The sequence below is a fragment of the Excalfactoria chinensis genome, chromosome 3, assembly GCF_039878825.1.
Source record: "Excalfactoria chinensis isolate bCotChi1 chromosome 3, bCotChi1.hap2, whole genome shotgun sequence".
Classification (NCBI taxonomy): Eukaryota; Metazoa; Chordata; class Aves; order Galliformes; family Phasianidae; genus Excalfactoria; species Excalfactoria chinensis.
Window position 1 is genome coordinate 71,644,491 of NC_092827.1, and position 25,287 is coordinate 71,669,777.

Sequence of the window (25,287 nt, forward strand, 5' to 3'; positions counted from 1 at the left end):
CCATTGCAAAGGAAATGTATTACTTGTGAAAAATAAGAATAAAAATCAACCTGTGGACAGTTAAGTTAATTTTATCCACTGGATAGGAAGAGAAGGAAGAATAATTTCTAGCCGAGGAACTGTCAGGACTAATTGACAGGTGTTTAAACTAGGTACGAAGGGGGAAGGGGACAAAATGAGGGCCGCTGGGTCTGAGGCGGCAGTTCAAGGCTTAAAGCAGAGCGTGTTGGGTGCTGACAAAGGGGTTCAAAGGCATGGAGAGAGGTGGGGAGATGCTCCTTCTCTCAAGTGCCTGTATACTAATGCGCGAAGCATGGGGAATAAACAGGAAGAATTGGAGTTTTGTGTGCAATCGCATGGCTATGATCTCATTGCGATCACAGAGACGTGGTGGGACAGCTCGCATGACTGGAATGTTGTCATGGAGGGCTATGTCCTTTTTAGGAAAGATCGGCTAGCAAGGCGGGGTGGTGGAGTTGCTCTTTATGTGAGAGAGCAGCTAGAATGTATTGAACTCCACCTGGGGGAGAGTGATGTAGCAGTCGAGAGCTTGTGGGTGAGAATCAAGGGCCAGGCTGGTAAGGGGGACACTGTAGTGGGTGTGTACTACAGGCCTCCTGATCAGGAAGAGGAGGTTGATGAGGCCTTCCGTAGCCAACTGGAAGTAGCATCACGCTCCCGGGCGTTGGTACTTTTGGGGGATTTCAATTATCCAGATATTTGCTGGACGACCAATATGGCCAAGCATGCGCGGTCCAGACAATTCTTGCAGTGTATTGAAGATAACTTTCTAATGCAGATGGTCGAGGTACCGACGCGGGGCGGGGTGCTGCTGGACCTTATTCTCACCAACAAGGAAGGACTCGTTAAGGAAGTAAAAGTCGGGGGTAACTTGGGTTGTAGCGACCATGAGATGGTGGAGTTCGAGATCCTGAGCGGAGGAAGCAAAACAAAAAGTAGGATTGCTACCCTGGACTTCAGGAGAGCCAACTTTGATCTCCTCCGGGACTTACTTGGGGCCATCCCGTGGGCCAGGGTGCTAGAAGGCAAGGGGGCCTGTGAGAGCTGGCTAGCATTCAAACGGCTCCTCTTCCAGGTTCAGGATCGGTGCGTCCCTGTAACTAAGAAGTCAGGAAAAGGTGCCAGGAGACCTGCGTGGATGAGTAAGGAACTCATGTGCAAGCTCCGCAGAAAGAAGAAAGTACACGATATGTGGAAAAAGGGTCTGGCCACTTGGGAACAATATAAGAATGTAGTCAGGGACTGCCGAGATGCGACCAGGAAGGCTAAAGCCCACCTGGAGCTGAATCTAGCTAAGGAGATAAAGGATAATAAAAAAGGGTTTTTTAAGTACATTAACAGCAAAAGGAAGGCTAGGGAGAATGTGGGCCCCATACTAAGTGAGGGGGGTGTTCTGGTAACGGGGGATGCTGAGAAGGCGGAAATACTGAACGCCTTCTTTGCCTCTGTCTTTAGTGAAAGGGCTCTCCCCCAGGAATCCCAGTCCCCGGTGGTTGATGAGAGAATCTGGGGAATGGGAGATTTCCCTTTAGTCAGGGAAGAGGTGGTCCGTGAGTGCTTAGGAAACATTAATGTCCATAAATCCATGGGACCTGATGGGGTGCACCCGCGGGTGCTGAGAGAGCTGGCGGAGGTTATTGCTAAGCCGCTCTCTGTAATTTTTCAAAGGTCTTGGAGAACTGGGGAGGTGCCTGAAGACTGGAGGATGGCCAATGTCACCCCAGTCTTCAAAAAGGGCAAGAAGGATGACCCGGGTAATTATAGGCCAGTCAGCCTCACCTCTGTCCCAGGGAAGGTGATGGAACAGCTTGTGCTGGATGCCATCTCCAGACAACTGGGAGAAAAGGAGGTTATCAGGAGTACTCAGCATGGGTTCACCAAGGGGAGGTCGTGCTCGACCAACCTGGTGGCCTTTTATGAAGATGTCACTAGCTGGGTGGACGGGGGGAGAGCGGTAGATGTAGTCTACCTTGATTTCAGTAAGGCTTTTGATACGGTCCCCCATGACATCCTTATAACAAAGCTGAGGAAGTATGGGATAGATGAGTGGACGGTGAAGTGGATCGAGAATTGGCTGACTGGCAGAGTGCAGAGGGTTGTCATTGGCGGTGCGGTGTCTGGCTGGAGGCCTGTGACTAGTGGTGTCCCCCAGGGGTCTGTGCTGGGTCCAGTCTTGTTCAACATCTTCATCAACGACCTTGATGAGGGGATAGTGGCCACCCTCAGCAAGTTTGCTGATGACACGAAGCTGGGAGGATTGGCTGACACGCCTGAAGGCTGTGCAGCCATTCAGAGAGACCTGGACAGACTGGAGAGCTGGGCAGTAAGAAACCGGATGAGGTTTAACATAAGCAAGTGTAGAGTCTTGCATCTCGGTAGAAATAATTGCATACACCAGTACAGGTTGGGGGAAGACCTGCTGGAGAGGAGCTCTGCTGAGAGGGACCTGGGCGTCCTGGTGGACGACAGGTTGGCCATGAGCCAGCAGTGTGCCCTTGTAGCCAAAAAGGCCAATGGCATTCTGGGGTGCATTAAAAAGAGCGTAGCCAGCAGGTCAAGGGCTGTGATCCTCCCCCTCTACTCTGCCCTGGTGAGGCCTCATCTGGAATACTGTGTCCAGTTCTGGGCTCCCCAGTACAAAAAAGACAGGGATCTCTTGGAAAGAGTCCAGCGGAGGGCCACAAAGATGGTGAAGGGCCTGGACCATCTCCCCTACGAGGAGAGACTTAGGGAACTGGGTCTGTTTAGCCTTGAGAAAAGAAGGCTGAGAGGGGACTTGATCCAGGTTTATAAATACCTGAGGTGTGGGAGCTATAGTGGCGAGGCTGGTCTCTTTTCAGTAGTGCGTGGGGACAGGACTAGGGGCAATGGGCTGAAACTCCAGCATAGGAAGTTCCGCACGAATGTGCGCAAGAACTTCTTTACGGTGAGGGTGACGGAGCACTGGAACAGGCTGCCCAGGGAGGTGGTGGAGTCTCCTTCTCTGGAGATATTCAAGACTCGCCTGGACGCCTACCTGTGCGACGTGGTGTAGGGAGCCTGCTTTGGCAGGGGGGTTGGACTCGATGATCTCTAGAGGTCCCTTCCAACCCCTATAATTCTGTGATTCTGTGAATAAGACACTCCTTTATAGAAAACTTTAAAAATGTAAGGACATCGGTACCTGGATTGATGACAGTAGGCATTATTAATTGATTTCTTAAAATTAATGACACCAATAACAACAAGCAGTGACAGCTACATATAAAGATCTTCTACGTGAATTTAGAGAACTGGCTCCAGTGGCACAAAAAGAAGAAGAAAAATATAGCTACCAGGAGCAGTGTTTAAAGGGATGTAACATTATCTGATTCACTCTATCAAAAAATAGTAATTCTATCAATTTAAACACAGATAGTCGTGAATTGGTTTTAGCCCAGAGACATACATTTTTTGTGTTATTGTACAAGGCTTTGGAGCTGCATGGTCCTAAATACTAAAATATGTTCTGTACCAAGCCACAGCTTCCAGAAAACACTAGATTCATGAAGACAGCATTTTGTTCATCTATTTGCATTTTATTTTAATAATTGGGAATATTAAGTAATGTCTGTCTAACTTAAGATCAGTCCTTATATACCTTATATATATTGATTTGTGTGATTTCATAACTATATATTTCATACAAATGCAAGCAGCAATACAAATGAATCTTAATGACTGCAGTGACTGCACAGAAGTACTCTGTATTTTTGCTATATAGATAGCCTGCTGCTCTTCCACAAATCATAATGGAGGATAAATTTATTCTGGCAGCACCTCACAATCACCTGAGAAGTCTAGTCCTCAGAATTATCTCCACTTTAACAGGCACCTTATCAAGTTGTTTTGTACTGTTTTGAATAGACTGTGATTATAGTTAGAGATAGTCAACACAACTGAAAAATAAGTAAGAAGGATAGGTTTCAAGCTCTCTGAGTTGCTGTAATTACCAAAGATCTGGCATGACTCTCAGGAAACAAGGGCATTGTACACTTAACGTCAGTGAATGAAGGAGGATTCACTGAATTTAATGGAACAACTGGCATGAAAGTTGCTGTTTTACTTATCATTACAATGAATGAAAAATTTTCTGCTAGTCCCACTGGAAGCTTGACAAGGCCATAACTGATGGCAATTTCTCTTAAACAGAATTAACAACTAATAAACCACACAGAGAAGATAACCACCATCATCACATCACGGCCAAATGACCCAGGCAAAATGCATCTCATATGGCCAACACAAAAGAGACATATTGGATATATCTTTGACCAGTCTCAACAGAGTTATTCCTCTTCCTTAACTTAATAGCTCTCTCATACCCTATAAAAAAGTTTCTTTCTGTTCTGTTCAGGCTTGAGGAGTATTTGCAGTAGGCAAACCACCTAGCAGCAAAAATACGGAGTCTACAATAATTCTGTGATTAAATCAGAGTTTAAAGGGCCAAGACCCAAGGACCACAAACTAGTTGTGTAAGAACTAGAGTTATTAAAATAGAAAGCAAAATATAGATTCAGACAAACAAACAAAAAACAAAGTCAGATCATACCAGTAAAGCAAAGTCAACTAGGATTATAAAAAAATGGAAAGTTTCTTAATCTTACAGAGCAGGATCTCACTCCTAATTTATAAATGCATTCTAACATCTCTGCAACAGACTCACATTCCTTACACCTAAAAATGCAAATCCATCATGGAATTTTTTACTGGATTACTGGTTTCTAAAACTTAAGAAGCCCTAATATACATGAATAAAGCAAATTCCAGCACTCCTTGTCCTCTATAATATTGATTCTTCAGGTAGGAGGAATATATTCCAATTCAGAAGATGAATGAAACATTTGCCATTTTGTCCTATGTACTCTTCCTGCTTCTCTTCATCTAAAGATGTAACATGTACAAGACCAATACTGATAGCTCAATTAGAGTTACATTAATGCATTATGAATTTCTTAGAGTAACGCTAAAAGCAGCAATGAATCTTGAATTGAAAGGCTGAAAACGGTTCATAAATTCAGAGCATCAATAACATATGCATCTTTGTATTATACAGTCTAAAGGAGGAAAAACAATAGAATTTATTGCTTTTAGTCTGAACTTAAGCAATGAACTTGGAACTATAATCAGATCTAAAAAAAAAAAACAACACAAAAAAAAAAACAATGAGAGATGATTCAGTAATTCAAAACAACATTCAGAGAACTAGAGATCCAAATGACTTTAGTAACCAGAGAATAACTTCCAGTGTTCTCCTTTCTTAATATATTGCATTTTCTTTTATGCTTTCAATACTCTTGCCATTAAAAAAAATAATAAAAAAAAAATCAAAGATTGGTCTCCAAATCAAAGCATGTAAAACTACCATGCAGAAGACAACATCTTCCACTCCATAAAGTTAAAAACTTCTGGTTAATTTTTAAGAAAACAGATTCCTAATCTGATTCATTACAAGTGACTGGCTAGAAGAAAGGGATGAGGCTTCAGAGACAGAGGCAATATGCAGCCTGAACTAGGTCATTTAAGCTGCCTTGGAAGCATAGCTTGAATAGAGATGGCCTTGACAGCTTCCTGGAAAACCTCTTCCCTAATTACAGAAGTTGCACTGAACAAAAGTGATTATGAACCATTGTAGCTATTAAAGTCAGATGCTTGGAGCTGGAAGATTTGAATGTTCATTCTATATTTTAATTTTCAGCCATGCTGGAACACAGATTTATGAAATTAGAAGATATTATGGATGTACTCCATTCTTACTGGCTTGCAATGTTTCTTTGAACACTTGCAAATTCACAGCAATCACTAGAGACAAGCAGACTGATCCTGTCGGGGCTCTTCCATTATTTTCAGGCTACTAACTAACTAAAGCAGAAGATCTTTATACAACTGGAGAAGCAAATGCACAATTCTTTGTTGAAAACAAAGCTTGCTAGATAATTTTCTAGTAGTGCCAGGTGATTTGTAGCTCTCAAAATTCATACTACACACCTATCTCAACAAAAGTCATCACCAAAGAAAACTGAAGGCAGCAATTTTAACATTTTAGGCTAACTCCCCAGATTTCCCATTTCCACTTCTAAATTGCAAATATCATCCCAGGATGTTTTTGCTGAAGTCTTCAGCACAGAACTTCCTGGAAGTCCTTTTCTCTCAGTATTGAGCAAGGAAAAATCTGCTTAGTTTATCAGATCATCTGTTGTCAGTGTGAACTGCAATAAAGCATTAGAATAATGGTTGTGAGCTGGACAATTATTTGAAGATTGGAGAGAGTTTTCTAGAGTTTGAATTGATCCAATTTTTAGCTCTCCACTTTATGGAATGCAAGACAGACACGGGCCATTTTCTGATAACACACATTTTGAGGGCAAAGATTTGATGGCTTCGGGACTCTGCCTCCACCTCCAAGTACTTCCTTCCTCTTCATAAAAAGTTGTGGCACACTGACAAAACAGCATGAGGAAGTTTGGACTGCCACTGTCTAGGGAGCACATATTCCGTGGGCAGGCAGACTATTTCATTTGCCAGAGCTGTCAAGCCACCTCTTTCTACAAACACGAGCTTAAGACAAAATAAAAGAAAAATTACAATAAAATATTTTAAAAGCTGCATGCAGAGTGCTGGAGGAAATGCATAGTAATTAACCGGTTTCCTTGGCAACCAAGGGCAAAATGATCAAATCTACCTGTGTAACTTTAAATTCTTACATTTAGTCACTTAAAAGTTGCCCAACTTCGAGGTTTTTTAAACTGCAGTTGTTTTGATTAACAGCGTATCTCCTGAGGTACAGGAGCATTAGTCTATAGTTTTGGGAAGCTGAAGGCAGTAAGATTTCTCTTTCACAACTGCCAGTTCAGTATGTAGTATTGAAAGGGCCCAACGTGCCAATGCTTCAGCACCCACAATCTGTAAGCAGAAACGACCTTTCAAAAAATACAAAAAAGGTAAGACTACATTGAGACACTGAGACTAACTATGTCTGCCAACCCAAACAAACGCAGGTGCAAATGTAGCCTGCAGCATTAGAGCGTGTAACATGAAAGACATTAAATTCCTAGTGTCTAACTTAGAAGTGACAATTAATGGCACAAACTCAAAAAGAAATCTTGGAAAATTCCCTCTCTCAGTCCCCTCAGTATGCATCCACACTTCTTGAAAGGAACAAGAGGGAAATGACACAGGTCAAGTGATTATTTGTTATCCTGCATACGTCCTATATCCTATATATGTCCTATAACTATGCCTAAGTCCTCATCCTGATGGACTTCCTGCCTTACAAGCCTAGTATGGGTGCTCCACATACAGTGTCAGTCTTTTTTGCCTTCTGTTTGTCAGCATTGGCAAGCATGAGAACTCTGTAATGAGCTGTTCAGCAATGATTTAAAGAATTACTCTGAAATTTTATTTACCGCATAAAGAATGAAATGAGCACCATGGCAGATGGGCAAGCATGAAAGAGGTTTTGGACTATAAATCATTTTTATTTCAGGAATAGATAAGCTCTAGTGCAGCTTTCTAAACCAAGGAATCAGACATCTGGAGACCTAATTGTAGCTTAAAACTTATTTTAATGTATTTTTATTTTAATTTTTGGATGTAGGACACTGTATGCATGTGAAGGAAAATAGCATTAATTAGCTAATCAGCTGTTACATACTGCTTACAAACAAAATCTATAATGCACGCTTTTTTTTCCTGGTTTGTATGAAATATCAGCCAATTCCTGGAGCAGCTCAATGAAATGACTGAATTCCCACAAGGATTTTGTCCAGGTGTAGAAGAAGTTACATGTGTGTGTAATTCACCAATTAGGATTCAGAAAATAATCTGCTGGAAAAATAAGAAAATAAGAAGTATTCTCTGCAATTCACTCCTTTATCTATGGGTGAGAGAGAGAGGGAGAGAATACTCACTCTAAATATGTGTACACACAGAAAAAGAATGGCAGGCTGTGTCTGAATTGTTTTTCAACTCTTTAAAGAACGGAGACGTGGGAATTTTCATCTTTCAAAATAATTTGAAATCTTCAGAACTCTATTCTCTGTGGTGTTTCCTAGAAGCTTTTCTTCACTAATTTAAGCAAGAACAAACAACGCTGAATTTTAATTAACTGTCAGGTACATCAGTGTATACTCCAAACCTCCTCCAGGAAACAACTATTTTAGAATTTAAGACAGAAGAGTGTTTATACCACAATAATAAGATGCTGCAGCTCAGTGCAGCACAGTGTCAGGCTTAAAGGTAGTAAAAACCTGAAGTATGGTATTCCACATCTTGCATCCGTTTCCCTGGAGAACACTGTCCGTTCAAAAGTAAGAGTTTTGGTTTAAAAGATATAAACACATTTGCACAGCTGAAAAAATAAATGCCCCTACTGATCTCGTGGGTGACAACCCAGCCCATGGCACGGGCACTGGAACTGGATGATCTTTAAGATCCCTTCTAACTCAATTCTATGGTTCTACTGAAAATACAGGAGGCCTATATGGGTTCAGGTTAGGATCCCAATGTATAGATGCAGCAAATTTTCCACATTCAGATATAAATTTCATTTCAACCATTAAAACCAACAGCACCTACTTTATAAAGAAGTTGTACAGGATTACATTATGAATGCTCTTAAACCTGACAGAAATATGGTTTCATGGTTGTGGCTGGGATTTCTCTGCAATAAACGCATACTGAATCCACATACTTTTTCCCAGTTGCCAAGACGTTATCTAGGTCAAAATTATGTTTTCTGTGCAACACTTGATAGCAAATCAAAACTAAACTGGCAAGAACACTCAGCTGCACATCCAACTACAGTAATACATTGACTTAGTGGAGCATGAAGGCAGGTGGAATATCCTAAGGTAGCTCTTACTCAGTAGCAAAGTTTACAGTAAAGCAAGCCAAAAAGAGCCTGTCTTTTAAAACTGAGAACAATGGGTCAGCTCTTATTTTTTAGATGCAATGGTATGGGTTGCACTGTTTTTTTGTGTTTTTAATAGCAGCTGAGGAAAGCCATTTGATAGCACCAATGAAACCTTCCCAGAAATAATGGCTGCATCATTTTCTATTCACCATATATTCTCAAAGCATTCTCAGGAGAGAGAAGGCCACTTTGTGCTGAAGGTTTCTTTGAGCAACACTGAGAGCACCTGTGGTTCTGCCAAAGAGTTTCCAAGGGTGGTTAAGCTGTCTGGTCTAAGAGACAAATGTCATCACACCCTGTGCCTACAGCTTTATTTGAAGAAAGCTTAAACAAACAAGATCCACTAAAGCTGTTTCTTTTCCCACAGAAAATGGAGGAATAGTGGGAACTGGAATATTTTTTGTGTTTAGGACATGGTTAATTCCAAGGAAGTCATAACACGCTACATGTGGTAGCAAGCATTAGCAAGATTAAGCCCCAAGGAATTGACTTTGTTTTCATATCCAATGTCTGAGTCACCTTTGAATTACTTTCTAAGTAACACAGTATTTCACAGCAGGTGAGTTATTATTGTGATCTTTTCCAGAGGTTATGTGCTTTTTTGATTTTAAAGCATGGGCGTGATCTCACAGCAGCAGCAACCACATAAACAATTTAAAGTGCAGTAAAGAGAGGGGAAAAAGAACAACAACTAAACTGGAGCAACAGCAAAACATTTCTGTTCAATGAAACAAACAGTGACAAGAATGGCCTATATTAGCTCTCTATTAAAATTGCCATATAACAAGTCACTAACACATTTTGATCTAAAATTACTTTCTGAAGAGACAGATTATTAGAAAAAAAGAGTACATTACAATTAGGAAGCTATTCAAAAAACCTTTACACTACTGGTAAATTAATAACATATGCTATCACTCCAGAGAAGCAGTTTTTCACCCTATAATTATCCATTTCTATTAAATACGGTCTCAGGCAACATCTTGCAGGTATCTTTTACATATGTGCATTTAATTATGCTGTTCCTGAAAATACCCACCTACTCTCTCTTCATCATCTACTGGAAGGATGTAAGTGCTTCCCCTCCAGCAGAAGAACCAACAAAGATCTGAGCAAATATTTCCCTGTTTTTGACCACTAAAATGATCCATGGCAAACATATTACTTCCATTACTTTGCACCAGGGAATTAATATAGCTGCTAAAAGTCCTAAGACTACTAAAGTCATTCTAAATAAACATTCACTAGCAGTTGTGGGGTTTGGGGTGTTCTGTTTTCAGCCTTTATTCATCCCTAGGATTCTTCTAGAAATATTTCCCCGTTTTTCTTTCTTAAGAAGAGACTTCAAACTGTGAAGGCAACTTCAGCAAACTTAAGAGAGGTACTGCACTTGGGGAACTTGTGACACATAAACAAGAAAGGACTACAGATATTTATGTAACCAAATCACATGCCTATTATTTCTGAAGTGTCATGTAATAACCTTCCTTCTATAACACAGATAAGAAACTGCATGTTCTCCCTTATTTTACAGCATCATAAATGGTTTCTTCAATTAGATCGTTCATTTTTCATGACTTTAGGGGGTTCTAAAAACAACACAGTAAGACTCACATTTACCCTGATTTGCTTTGGATTTGTTAACTTTTCCCAAGCACTTAACTATACTTATGTCCTGCTGGGCTGTAGGATCTTTGTGTAAAGTGAAATACCTAAACACTCAGGTATAATAATACTCTTCTCACAGGTGGAGAAGATGGAATCGCCCATCACTTCTTGGTTACAGGACCACATCAACAGCAAGGGAAAAAGGAAACGCAGTCCATGAGCAGCCAATGAGTAAAGAGAGGAAGCAGCTAAGCACAAGGATTTTCAAAATCATCTAAAAGAGACTCCAAGACATTCTGCTTGTAGTATTCCTAGTGTGTTGTATTCATCTGTCACATAGAATTCATTTTCTCATGTTCTGCATGTATAAAGAAGCCAACTTTCTTTCCACATGTGCTATATTGGAAGAATTATTAGATGCAACTGCTGCTTTTGTGATGGATCCTCTGTAATAGTGGACTGAACAGTAGCACAGAAAAAGGCTTCTTTTCAACATATCTATCACTTTTGACAATCATACAAAGAGAAAAGTAAGAAAATTTCAGCAGTGCACGCAATAGGTTTTGTACAGTAAGTAAAGAACCTAACAAAGGCTAGTTGACTTCATCGTATAGCACATTTTCAGTATTTCTAAAATTACTCCCTTCTATTTCCTCAATGAAAGAGGGAAAAAAAAAAAAAAAAAAAAAAAAAAAGGAAGCAATTCTTTTTTCTAGCTTAGGTTTTGCAATTGAATATTATTTATTTTTACCCAAATGAATCAGAGGTCTGCAAAGAATTTCTTTGTTTATTCACGACTCGGTAGCTGAAACAGCACGTTTGGCTGAAATCAAATGTATACAGTTCCAAAACTTTCTCTCCAGAACTAATGCTGATAAAATCTGATACCACAAAGATTGTTCTTTCTGAACATGAACGAACAAAAACTGTCAAAAGTATTGACAGGAATAAAGTAAAATGAGAGGTGCAGTCCTGCAGCACCTTCCTCCTTGCCATTTTTTCTAAATAAACTTCTGTTATCACATGGTCAAATAAATACCCACCCTAGAACCAAAAGAGGAGTTCTCCCTGTTACTGGACATACAAATGTATATGAAAAAACACGTCAGCAGCTTCTAGTCTGGTAGCCTTAAACACACGCACTCCCTCCTACCCTGTGACAGAGAGGAAATCATATGAAGGTCATACAAAAATGCCCCATCCCAGTGAATAATGGAAAGAAAGAAACACACAGTTTGAGAACATCTCTGGCCTACCCAAATGGTTAGCACTACTGAGGTTAAGCCTCCACCAAGAAAGCTATCCTACTACAGAAATGGAGATAGAAGAGCTATGGGTTTCACAGTTATCTGTCAATCCTTTTCAACTGAATAAATACCCACACCAGAGATTTCATCATTCCAAAGTCGTCATGGATCCAAAAGCTTTAGACGTATACCTGGAGTGTAACTTGGTGAACAGAGAGGAAGTGGAGCTCCAGGCGCAGTTTCAGAGGAGATGACACTTGTCTCAGAGTTCTCCACTTCATTATTAATGATAAAAGAGAGCTGACTATGTAGCTGTATCCCCAGGTGACACAGCTACATTGGAAAACATTTTTTTTAAATATGTCCTTAACTGCTGAAATATACAGTAGACAAAAAACAAAATACAAGACTGGGAGAGCTTAAGTAGCAAGCTTCCCATCACTAAACCTGGAAATCCAGTCAAGCTGTGCAAGTGCATCTCCCACCAGCACACACTAACCAGCCTCAGTTCTGACCAGATCACACTCCTTATTACAGGCACCAGCAGCACACCCTTCAGTGCACAACTCCCTGATTGACTTATTTTACATCTCTACATTCTCAGTTGGTACAGAGCCATTGGAACACTTGTCTACTCCCAGTTTTTTTTTATTTATGTAGAACATTTACACAAAATTTTTTGCAGTATTCTCAATCTGATCACGACGTATACAAACAACTACATGCAGTGAAACATCATGTTGCTATGACAGTCCTAACATACACAGGCAACAGTTTTGTCTGGGTACTTCAAAATAGTGTGAATGCTCTAATATGAGCATCACCAGGTGAAGGAAAATACATATTATCTAGCTCACTGTAACTCTATTTCTTGGGAAGCTGCTCCCATTAATTATTTCATGTGGAAACTGACCATTTCCCCCTCTTTCATTTTCCTCTGCCTTTCCTTTTGCCATCAGAACGGACTAAGGCTAAAAGCATCCCTTCCTAACAGTTTCTTTGTGTATCACACAGATGAAGGAATAAAACCCTGCCTAGAACACAGATGCAGCAGACATGCTAATACATTATGTAAACCACAGCAAATAATTTATAACTTCCTGAAAGCATTTTATGTTGCACTGCCTCTCTAATGGCACAATTTAAAACACAGGTTTCAGTGAGCTAATACACCTGATCTGCAGAGTATATTGATACTGAAATAGAAATAAAACAGCTTAAAAAAAAATCCACCATCATCAAGAAAGTATTCCAGTTTAGAAAACCTTGCATAAACCTTGTTTGCTGTCATATTTTGTTCCCTGAATCTACCCAGACTCCATAAATATGGATGCTGAAATTTCAAAACAGATGCTCTTTCCATTATGAATAAACTCAAACGTACACCTGCACGTATTTCAGCATTACATTTCAATTAAATATCATGCTTGTCTTTTTCTTCCTCTTCTACACAAGCAGTATCTATGGAGTAAAGCATGAACTTCATCCTACATATGGTGCACAGACTTGCTGGTGTGTTAGGGAGCCTGTTACACAGCTACAGCACATCACCTGAATAAAACTGTGCCAAAAGTTAATTGAGGCACATCAGCTGGCACTAAGCACACACATGATCTGTCATTCACCAAAGCTGTACTGTACTAAGATTTTTGACTAAATCCATTCAGCAGCGGTATTATGAGAGTCAGCATGACTGCTTCTGAATGACCAAAGTAAAGTTTTTGGCCAAGAAAGTAGAAGGAGAACAAAGCAAAAATCTAACACTGAAAATCTAAGGATATTACCTAGTGTGATATCAAGCTCATAGAGATAGAAAGCAACTATACTCCCTCACTCCCCTGTATGTGAAACATAGTTCAAATGCTTATAGTAATGCTCTTAAAACACAGGGTTATACTCTCAGGCAGGACTTCTGCTTAGTCACTGGGATTCAAAAGTTTTTACTCTAAACTCATTTGGATGAACACTGTATCCAATTGTTGAATTACTTTGTTTTTAAACAGCCCTTACTGTACCCAGAATCACTTCTACTATTCTTAAATCATACTTCATTAGAAATTACTCCAATAGTTATGTTTATGTCCTCCTGATTTTTCAAGTAAGGCTTGTACATTACTTGTTATTGTTGCTGCTGTTAGAAATTAAGACATTGAGCGATTAAACCCAGGTCTCCATTACATAGTTTGCAATACTAACATAGGACCACTGATTTACACTCTGAAACAAATCCTGTCACACTGAAAATATAAGAGACTGCCATTCAGACCACATGTGCCATTCCTTATAGAGCAGATTCCTATCGAGGGTTCTTCTTGGGGGAAGTGGGAAGTGGTGATTATTTTTAATCATCTGCTCTCTCCCCCCCCCCCCCCCCCAGTCCCTCTTGCCCCAGGAACAGCAAACATGAAAGATCTTTTCCCATGCAATCTTAACTAAAAGAAAGATCTCTTGTGAACTGCCTGCACTCATTGCCCAACTAATCCATGTCAAGCAAAACACAAAGCAAGTTTACTTTGGATTAATCTTTATCAAGAGCAAATATGTGGCAGTATATGAACGGTTTTATCTCTAGAAGACAGCATTTTCTTTGATTTGCTATAAGAGAAGTCGCACCTGGAAACACGCATAACCTCCTTTATTATTCATCAAGTTCTGAGTTTACAATAGGAAAAAATAAAAAAGCAGCCAGTCCCTGCATCTCCAATTTTTTCATGTACCAAAATTTAGATTAAAGGCAGTATAAACCAAGAGCACATTGTTAACTGAGAGTAAAAGACATGATTATAAAGTCTCCTCAATTAATTACTAACAGTACTTAATAGCTATTCAACATTGAGCATTATTGTCAAGGAAATGATAGTAACATTTAACAATACTTAGATTCATACTTAATATCTTTCCAAGAAGCTTACAGCCTGGTTTCTGTTCAAACACGGATTTCCTAATTCATAGCGTGTGTTGAGAAGAACAACATAAATCTTAAAAATATTTGTGTGTTTACAGTCATGACCATGGAGCATTTCACTAGCTATAATACTTCAGTATTACTTCTTGCTATGCTGTGAAACCACATAGAATAGGAAAAGATCAGAAAGCATTCGGGGGTAGTTTTACTTCCAGAATTCTAGTCCTCGTACTGCTGAGCAACAATAAACACACAGGACAGACAAACAATACCAAATCAGACCTTCTCACATCTGCTGCACACTTTTCAAACTCTCACGGTTGCTGTTTTAAAATTATTTTCTCCCATTTGAATCACAAAGAGAATAATTTTCCACACATCAGCTGGGCTGTCAAGGAAGCAGATTTCACTACTCTTCTGACTTTAGTAATTTGATTTCCTCTCACCCTGATGTAATGTAACTACAAAATCAATGCATTCCTGGACTTCAGCATACACTTAAAGTGAATGGCTGAGTTCCCATATAGGAGATTGGTGGGGAGTTTCTGGTTTTGTGTTGTTGTTGTTGCAAATTGAAATATGCATCATACTCAGTCTTAACAATGAGTCTTGGGAGCAAACACTCCCCAGATTTGCATTAACACCCACCGATTCTTTAATACCTAAAAAACACCTGCTAATAAAAGTATTTTGTTGCATCTCCAGGCATTGCTTTAACTATTAATAAAATTGGCACTGACAGTAAATTTGATTTATATATTAACACGTTTTATGTTCATTTTTATTATTTTTATATTCAAATTGTTACAAAGCATAAAAGTACTACCCCAGAAAGTTTCCCTTCATTATTCCCCCTTGCATATGCAATGTAACCAATTCACAGATTAAAAACAAGGAAAAATGAAAACTTCCTAGCACCCTGAAAGTAAAAAGGTACATAATGAGTATCTCTGCTCCTTGAAAAACAAAACCAAATAAGCAGCACCTAAGACAAAACATAGAAACATGCAATTTGCATAAGCAATCAGCATCAATTTATTTATATTTTTATGTATACAATCTCTGTCTGTGTTTATTATTGTGAGATGATATTAAAAGCCCATGCAGCTGTCCTTCTGCACTGGAACAATTAGACAGACAAGCTCACATTTTACATCAAGTTCTAGTCAGCAGTCCATCCCAATTTTAAAAGATTTTATATTAGCTGCACAATATGTTCAGTGCCAAAGATATTTGTCACCAACTTGCTTTGCTGATCTCTTTCAGCAAAACACTGAGGATGCCTCTGTAGCTTACACACGCTGGTTTTGGTTTAAAAAAGCTGTTTCCCTACTAATTTAATCACCTTTCAAGCATTCTTTTCAAAGTAATAAACTAAAGCTGGTGAAAAGTAAAGCGCTTCTTACCATTCTGATCCAATATTTTCCACGTCCCTGGAGTCCCCCAGCAAGGAGCTGTTACACTGCTTACTAGAGACACCGGAGGCTTTGGAAGCAGAGAATGTTTCATGTGGTTAAAATGTATCACCACTGATTATATTTCAGTCCCTCAATTCCTAGCCTTGATGCTCTGGAAATCAGCCAATCCAAGCAATAAAGAGGTTTGCAATAAGAAGTTGCAGGATTTTCACAGCGAATGCTTCATGAAAATGTTTTGCTTCTTGACACTTGTTTTTTTTTATATCCACTAAATGTTAAAATAAATCCTGGCTCCCTCTTTCCTCCTCCTCCTCTTTTTTTTTTTTTTTCTCCCCTCCCCTTCAAAATGAGATTCATATATTGTTCACAAGGGACTTTAGCACTTGCTACAGCTAGGCACAGTGCAGACAGGCTTCGTGCCAGGTTCTGCATACATCTCTGCCAAGATACCTGAATCTTGACTTGCAACACACCCTGTTATTCCAAACATGGATCTCCCTGAGCCAAAGCTCCTAACTTTGCCAAAGCACATAGCGTTTTGTGAGATAGCCAAATGCCCCTTTGGATAAAAATCATCTGCAATGTGGTTGTTATTTGTTGGATTTTTTATAACACATTTTTTCCTAGTAAAGCCAAGACGATGACTTCCAAAGAGATGAAATGATCAGTTGAAACTTCTACTAAAGCTTCCAACCCCATCTCTCTCAAAAATATACACCACAGAAAATCTCTCTGCAATGCTGTGATTAAGATTAATTACTTAATTCATATTGTAATGTGAATGTCTTACTGCACCCAGCAACTGTCAAGGATGCTGTGGTAGGCGTGCCACAAAAAAGGGAAGAAAGACCTGATTCCACAGAGTTTATTAGCATCAAAGAACAGAGTAAGAAATGGAAGAGAGGTGGAACCAAATAAAATGATGTCTAGTTTGACATGGGCTTACAAAAATACCTCAACAACCTGATCATTTCTAAGCCTTTTGTGCATCATAATAATCAAGTTTTAAAGAAAGAGACTATGGAAATTTCTCTTGGTGTTGCTCTCAGCAGATAAGCATTCAGTGTGTAAAACTGAGATGAATGAATGAAAGAGAATGGATTGGTGCTTCTGCCATGAGAACTCAAAGATCCAGAACAGTTAAGACCATGCCCTGCATAAGGAAGAAAAAGTCAGAAAATATGTTCACACCGTTCATTTCACCACAGGATACTACAATGATTTTCATAGTACCTGCTTCAATAACTATGACAGACCAGGACTGACCTCAAAAAAAGCAAGAAAAAGGATGACTGACTAATTGGCAGGCAAGCTGAAGGAAAGCAGGTCAGGAATTGGAATTGTTTGTTGAAATAACAATTAATTTATTTTAAAATTACATACAGGAATAAAATTTAGATATCGACTTTGAAAACTATTTTTTGTACACAGAGAAAGTGTAAAGATCATAGTAAAAAAAATGATACATATGTTATGGACACCATGGCCGTTTTCCAGAAAGAAGCACCAATATGGAAATCTACTGAGCTAGATATCTAAGCTTGACAGCCAGAATCAGCTTTCTCCTGAAAGAAGTTCTGAAGTTCTAGATGAAGAAGAAACATCTGAAATAAATATATTTACAAATATTTTTAATAAAGATTAATTTGATCTGCATTTACAGATGTGAACATCTGGTACAAATAAATAAAGTTCAACCCCTTTGAAATGCATGAAGATGGAATGGAAAGAAGCACTGAAAGAATGATTAAGAAACAGAAGATTTCAGGAAGAAAACAGACCATGGAGTCTAAGACAGATGAAAGGCTAAAGGAAATCACAACAGTCATTGTGTTATTTGACCAAGAAGCTGTCCACAGAAACTTTGCCATGAGGAGCTTCAGCAGCATGGAAAGAGCAGGAGCTGCACTGGGAAGCACCCAGTGCTACCCCAGAACTTAGGCAGCAATAGGAAATGGCTCGTAGGTAGACACTAGTCAGACTGCTAATTGGACTCCACTACAATAACACTGAAACCCAACAGGCAATTCTGTGAAAAGTTCAACTGCAATTAATCAGGGTTCAGTGGATTTTTAATAAAAACTTTTTCACCAGAATATTTTCAGTTATCTTCCTAGTCTTGACAGAGTGCAAGGCAACAGAATGAAGTTACAGAAGTGGAGGCTGGAATTGGGTATCAGGAAGAATTTCCTTGGTGAAGGAGTGGTTAGGTATTAAAGGTGCTGCCCAGGGAGGTAGTGGACTCACCATCACTGGATGTATACAAGAGATGTATGGACATGGCACTTCCTGGTCAATTTGTACTGTTTGGTGGATAGTTGGACTTAATGATCTTGAAAGTCTTTTTCAGTGTAAATGAATCTGTGGTTCTACATTGTGCAAATGTTTCCCAACATCCTTTTGAGAAATTTCTGAAACCCTTACATTAACAAAAGATCCCTACTGTGATAGGGATCAAATGCCAAATATTAAGATATGTATCCAACACTTGTCTCCGTGTGTTTCTGCAATAAGTCTGTATGGAGCAGGGTGACATGACTCTACGTGAAACTTACAGTTTCCAAGTTTGCCTCTCAGTCAATGTAACCAGGATGCCTTAACTGAATTATTAAGTAGTTAAGCATTAACTGAATAAAGCAGATTTCAGAGTGAATTCTGGCACTGCATTCTCATAATTAAAATACACATCTTACAAACTTAAGTGCAAATATCATCTCCTAAACTCAACAGATATTATCAATACAACTACAGAGGCATAAACAAATATTCATGTTGACTTCTTGCTTCAGTAAATCACCTTTTTCCTTACTCCTTCCAACATACATACTGAGAAAAAGGAGAGTCCACATGGTAGACATAACATACTGATGTAATTGCAACAGTTTTAACTTGAACCTCAACTTTTACATCTAGACAAGCCTTAAAGATGAAGTATTTTCTTTGCAGAAGTTTTCTGGACAGGTCTACAATTTATCTTCTTTATAAGAAGAAATCATATTCCTCCCAAGTTTGGGTTAAAGCCCTTAACTCAAACCCTTAACCCTGTGTGGAATGCCTACAGCCTTGTCCTGTAAATACAGGCATATGTCAGGCTTGACAGGCTATCATCAGGAACTCCATGCTTTAGAAGGTATTTCTAAAGTCAGAAAAAAAGCTCTCAGAGGCATCTGATCACACTCTAACACCTGCAAAAATACAGCAAGCAGCTCATATAGTAAAAACACATAGCAATCCTTAAGCAATAATGTTGTCAATGACACAAGGGTATCCTTGAATGATCTAAATGATCAAGGAGCTCAGAATGAAACTGACTTGGATTAAAAGTAATCTGATATGTGTGATGGAAATAACTTGTGTTGTCAGATCTACTTCTGCATTCACGTTCTCTGCAGCACTTAAACCTTCACACTGGAGCCCTCAATCTGCAACAACTGAACAGCTGAATTACGAGATACCAAACAAAGCAACTGATCAAAGAGTTTCTGCCCTGGTGGAATTTCTTTTATTTTGGCATTTGATTGCTGCATTAAGACAGGTTGGGAAAAATGAAGTATCTCAATTTTTCAATTAAGGAGAGGTCCAAGAAAAAAATTACACACAGAACTGTTGAGTCATTTTGGATTTGCTTGAGATGCTGCAAAGCCAAAAAGGACACACAGTTACAGTTTTCTTGGCATACTCTGTAAGCCTGACCAAACTGTCCCCAGCACTACATAGCATCATCTCTCCCTATAGATTGTATTAAATAATAAAAAGGTCTATAGAAATCTTGCTATGAATGGCTAAAATTAAATCATAGTTCTAATAAATATTAAGACAAATGTATGAGCTATTACTTGACTTTACCATACTAAGTAAACTAGGTTATGTTTGTCTGCATGAAGTCTAAACATAACAAAACAAACAAAGTTTGAAACTTCAAAAGCACCTACACAAGAAATGTAATAAAAGATTCTGATTTTTTAAATAATTTTATATTTCAGAAAATACGCACTTTTTTCCCCCATTCCTTTCCAAATTGTCACTCAGAGAAGATTTAAAACCATCATAATTGGGATCTATAAAGAATAGCAAAACACACTTTCTCATTTTAGGTATACTCAATTCAATCAGGAATGGGAAAACTGCAAATCAAGATGGAACCGAGTAAGTCATTCCAAAATCTTTAGACACTCTCTTCAGGCTTAAAACTCAAACCCAGTTTATCTTGTCTTGGTCAGATAGTCTTGAAAATATAATTGTTAAAGGCCTCCAGCACAGAGAGAGACTCTTGAACAGTACCAAGATGGCAGAGGAATGGATACTCAAGAATTGATACAGCAGTAAATATGTTTGCTTTCTGTCTGTCTCCACAGAAGCCTAGTAAATGACCAGACCCTCAAAACTAGTGTTCTGCTGGAGCAAGACCCATATTCCTATACTTTTTTTCTTTGACCATAATGTTATTTGCATGCAACGAATTCCAAAATCCATTTCAAACAGCACCTTCTGTATCCCTAAGCCTTTTCACTAGGCCCATTACATCAAGATAAGCACTAACATCCCGGCAGTTGCAGTTTTTCAGCTGCAATGAGCACAGGGAAAGAACGTCTACAGAATAGCAAAGCCTAATTAACAACACCAAAGACTGAAACAGGGCTGTAAAACTTTAGCACTCTCAGTGACTTCTTGCCTGCCCAGCCCTGAAATGACACGCCAACTCACAGTACAGGGAATGACCCTATCCAAAGCCAGCATCTGCTATTTAATAAGGTACTATCAATATACAGACAAAAATGAGTTTTCATTATTGCCAAGACCAAACTTTGCTTATTTTGGGAAGATCAGAAATCATGAGTTAAAGGTAACAACAGCTGCAAAAAAAACCTGCCATCATATTACATAAATTTATTTCTAAATATAAAGTTTTCACATCTATCAGATACAGCTGCAAAAACATATGAATGCTGCCTCCCAGAGCCCAGATGACTGGAAATTATGCTTTCCTTTTTTTACTGTAGAACAGATTCAGTACCTAAAGAATCATCTTCAGCGAAACGACAGCTAGTCTCCCCACCTCTGCCAACCATCACAGAGAGGGGGCTACTCAGGGCCTTCCCAACCCCTGCTATGCACAAACCTAGGCCTCTCATTGCCTTAACAGCAATGCTAGAGAACAGTTGCAGAACAAAGTTAAACCCATCTCTCTCATGCCCACAAGTACTCCTGCCCACACAAGTCCGTAACAGAAAGCAGTTACTAGGCCTGCTGTCCCCAAAGCTGCACAGCCTAGGCAACCCACTGCTCCTGCAATGCCTGGAGCAGCCCACTGGCAGAGAAGCCTCTACAGCTCCCTACAGAGACAGCTGTGAAGGAGGCACAGAAACTACACTGAGAGGGTGTGCAGCTTCTGCCTTCTGTCACCAGCAGAGGGGAGGACACTTTCTATACAACCTGCAGCCAAACAACTCCAACCGGAACCCTTTGATCCAACTACTGAAATTAGCACATCACTGTAGGTGTGGTCTAGAGCAAGAAACAGACATGTAAGGAGTCCCATTTAAAGAAATTAGATTCTAGTCCATGGTGCTTTGGTGAGTAATTGCTGTCAAATCTCTGCTGTCTGTAACAGTGAGAGGGCCTGAGGGCACGGCATGGATCTGGCAGGTGCAGTGGGGGCTAGGGACAGGTTCTGCACCAGAGGGTGGTGGGTATGGAACAGGCTGCCAAGGGCAGTGGACGCAGCCTGAAGTGTCAGAGTTTAGGGAGTGTTGCTATGCTGCTTTCAGACACTGGGTTTGGGTTTTTGGATTTTGTGTGGAGCCGGGTCAGACTGTGATCCTTATGGGTCCCTTCCTGCTCAGGATAATAAATTGTTCTATGTTTTAAGCATCTTCGCATGACAAATTAATTCAAAAGTTTCTTCTTAAACAAACAAATAAAATATACAAGGCCCGATCCTAATTTCTTTAATCCAAATAAAAAACAACCTTTATAACCCTTCTTCCTATATATGTTAGTGAAGATGGCACACAGCCTTTAGATGCTGAAATTGTTACCAACGCAAGACCTCATTTATAAACAAACAATTTCCAGCGCTGAGAAAAACAGCTAACGGAGCAGTATTCCCTCCATTAACTTCCGCTCCCAAAGAAACACTTGGCCCATATCCCCTGCAGGAAAGACTCGGTGCCGACACAGACGAGCACAGCCTTCGTTTCCGCGGCAGCTCCCGGCAGCCGCCGTCCGCCGCCTTCCACCACGAGAGGGAGGTGCAGCACTGCGGGCCCCCGCTTCGCCAGCAGAGCGGACAGCAACCACGCAAGGATCTCATGCCTTTATAATAAGCACTTGAACTAACTTAATTAAGCTTAGCAAGAATGATTGCAGCATATGCTAGCGAGTCCTTAATTAAACATCTTTATCCAAGAAGCTTACATAATGTATACGTTGAAAAACAGCTAATTTTTAAAGCAGCTAATCATTACACATACATTAGTACTTGGTCTCCTATGAAACAGTATTCCTTGCATTGATGTAATTCAGTTTTGTTTCCACGTGAAGTTACATATAATATAATTTTCCTGGGTTGTAGAAGACATTTAATTGTGCTGCAGTACTCATGCCAGTCTCAAACTGGGATAGAAGAGGGAAAAGGCAGAAAGATCAAAGCTGGAGCCACTGAACTGAGAACAGTCTGAGAGAGAAATGGAGAAACTGAACCACACCAAGGAGATCTTCAGTTCAGTGCAGCCACTGGGCTACAAGACATGAGGATTATCTACATCATCTACATCCGTGATCCAAGATGTTCCTGCAGCACTGCCTTCAGAATGCAGGTACTTGTTACAGATGTACATGCTACAAAGAGATAGCTCTTGAAAGCCCCAGAGGAAACGAGCACAGCAAGTTACTACTGCAACATCACATCAGCAAGAGAAGGCTCAGAAAAGCAATGGATGATCAAGAGTCATCCAATGATGATAAGAAAGTACTTGACAGAACAGGTTCCATGATCTGAAGCAACAGGGCCAGGAAAGCACCCAAACTGATCCAGCACAACTAGCTCAATGACAACCTACTTTAAATTCAACATGTTAACCTCACAAGCTGGAAGCAGACAGTTTGTATGGAAGAACTGAAATGCGGACGAACAGGACCAGCATTTGTTCAGGTACCAGCCACTGGAATGCTATGTGAAATTGGCAGCACTTATTGAACCCTCCAAATGAACAGAGGATGTCAACAGGCAAAAGACTGCTACAGATCTGTGAAATCCTGAGAAGCGTAGGTGTAAGCAATATGTATCTACAGTACAGGCTGAGCAGGAAATGGACCTGCATGGTTCTGAATGACATATGAGAATTCCCCTTGCTGTGGAACAAGAACAGTGTAATTAATGAGCACCTTAATGTCCGTGCATACCTGGACTGCCATCCTATGAGCTGTCAATTCTATATAGCACGAGCTCTCTGAGAAAGACAAACTATGAAGATACAGCAGGGATGGAGCAATAGGCTTAGAGAAATTTGGTGGGATATGGCCCCAAATTAATCCTAGCAGGCAGTAATGTGAGGTACACTGGGGATGTATCGAGGAAGCCTTAGACATCACAAAAGAGTTTCCATTCATCCACTGTGAAAAATAAAGAGAAACAGTAAACAGATGCTATCAAGTATCCAAATATGATTGCACAGGTACACTACAATATATGTTTTTAAAAATAGTCAAGGAAGTGGAAAATACTCAAGATGAGCTGCCTTGATAAATAAGAACTTTCAGTATTAGAGATGAGATAAACAAAGACACACAGAATGTAAACAATAGCAAGAACAAACACTTTCATACTACAACAGCTTTTTTTTCTTGATGTTCTGGGAAAATGACTGTTGAAAAAAGGCTTTTGAAAAAACTGCATGAGGTTCTGAACTAAATTCTTTACCATAAGTCCTATCTATGTGGGGGGGGGGGGAAATTAAGAAAGATGATTTAAGGGATGGGCTGCTTTTCTAAAGACAGATGGAGTATGCACTAAAGGCTTTGCTTTAGACTCACTGAGAAAGAGTTGGGTTATCTCACTCTGAGATGGACAGAACTGATATGCAGAATTGCCAGTCCAAGATTTAAAGTACATACACCTTCAAATTAGACCAAAAATCTGCTGTGATGCAGCTAAATTTGACATAACACACACAAAACAGATGCCCAGAGAGCAACACTGCTTGTTTACATATATATGCTCTTCATTATACATCATAAATATATAAATTACATATATATATATACACATTACACTCAGATAAACTTTTGTGATGTGATGACCTCAGACAGCAGACAAGCACCCTTATAGCTTAGCTGCTTGCTCTCTTCTCCCCACTGATATGACACGAGAGAGAATGGGAAGAACAAAGCAAAAAAAACTCATGAATTGAACAGAGACAATTTAGTAGGTGAAGAAAAAGACAGCAAGGAACACTGGAAATCACTCACCACCTCTAACAAACAGACTGATTGCCAGCTAGTCTTCAAGGAATTACCACATAATTCAATCCCCCCCACCACCACCTTGTTCCTCTAACTCCAGTTTCAGAGTGCAGTGGTGTATAGCAAGGAATATACATCCCTCTGACCAATTTGGGTAAGCTGTACCAGCTGTATCCCTCCTACAAACCACTTTCCCACCTCGGGCTTCTTGCTGTGGGTGGCAAGTGAGAAACAGAGAAGGCCTTTATGAAGTGCAAGCACTGTTCAGCAACAGCCAAAAGACATTAGTGCAATATCAACATGCATGTAACCACAAATCCAAAAACACTGCACCACTCCATGCTATGAATGCTGACTACATCCCAGCTGGACCCAGAATGCCTCTTCTGCAGCAAAGCTGACTGCAATTGCAGGAGAAGACGATAACCTGAACAGCTTCAAGCTCTTGCAAAGTCTTAACATAAAAGAATATTACTATGCAAGTCACTCTGAAAGTAATGCCTCCTATTTATTTCCATGGAAAATAAAGGAGACACAAAAAAGCACAATGACATTATCTGCTAAAGCAAATTCTCAGCTATAAAACACTATTTATCAACCTAGTTACTGGCGTTACCGATGTATTTTTGCTAGCAATGAACAAGAGCCTCATAAAGCACTAGCAAAGGTGACCCATTGTTTCACAGCTGCTAT

At 39.7% G+C, this 25,287-nt stretch overlaps 1 protein-coding gene across 4 annotated transcripts in view; it reads right to left on the minus strand.

Annotated features, from left to right (window-relative positions):
* The window catches only part of PLD5 (phospholipase D family member 5), a 160,712-nt gene that overhangs the window by 111,276 nt on the left and 24,149 nt on the right, over positions 1 to 25,287 (minus strand). Inside the window, exon 1 of one of the 4 annotated variants that reach the window (XM_072333154.1) lies at positions 16,120 to 16,437. The exons of 2 other annotated variants lie outside the window; for them this stretch is intronic. In XM_072333154.1, coding sequence (XP_072189255.1) covers positions 16,120 to 16,122 — 3 coding nt within the window. In that variant the 5' untranslated portion in view covers positions 16,123 to 16,437. Of the gene's footprint in view, positions 1 to 16,119; positions 16,438 to 25,287 lie in introns of those variants that run through there. One more of the 4 variants, XM_072333155.1, reaches the window with a different exon arrangement.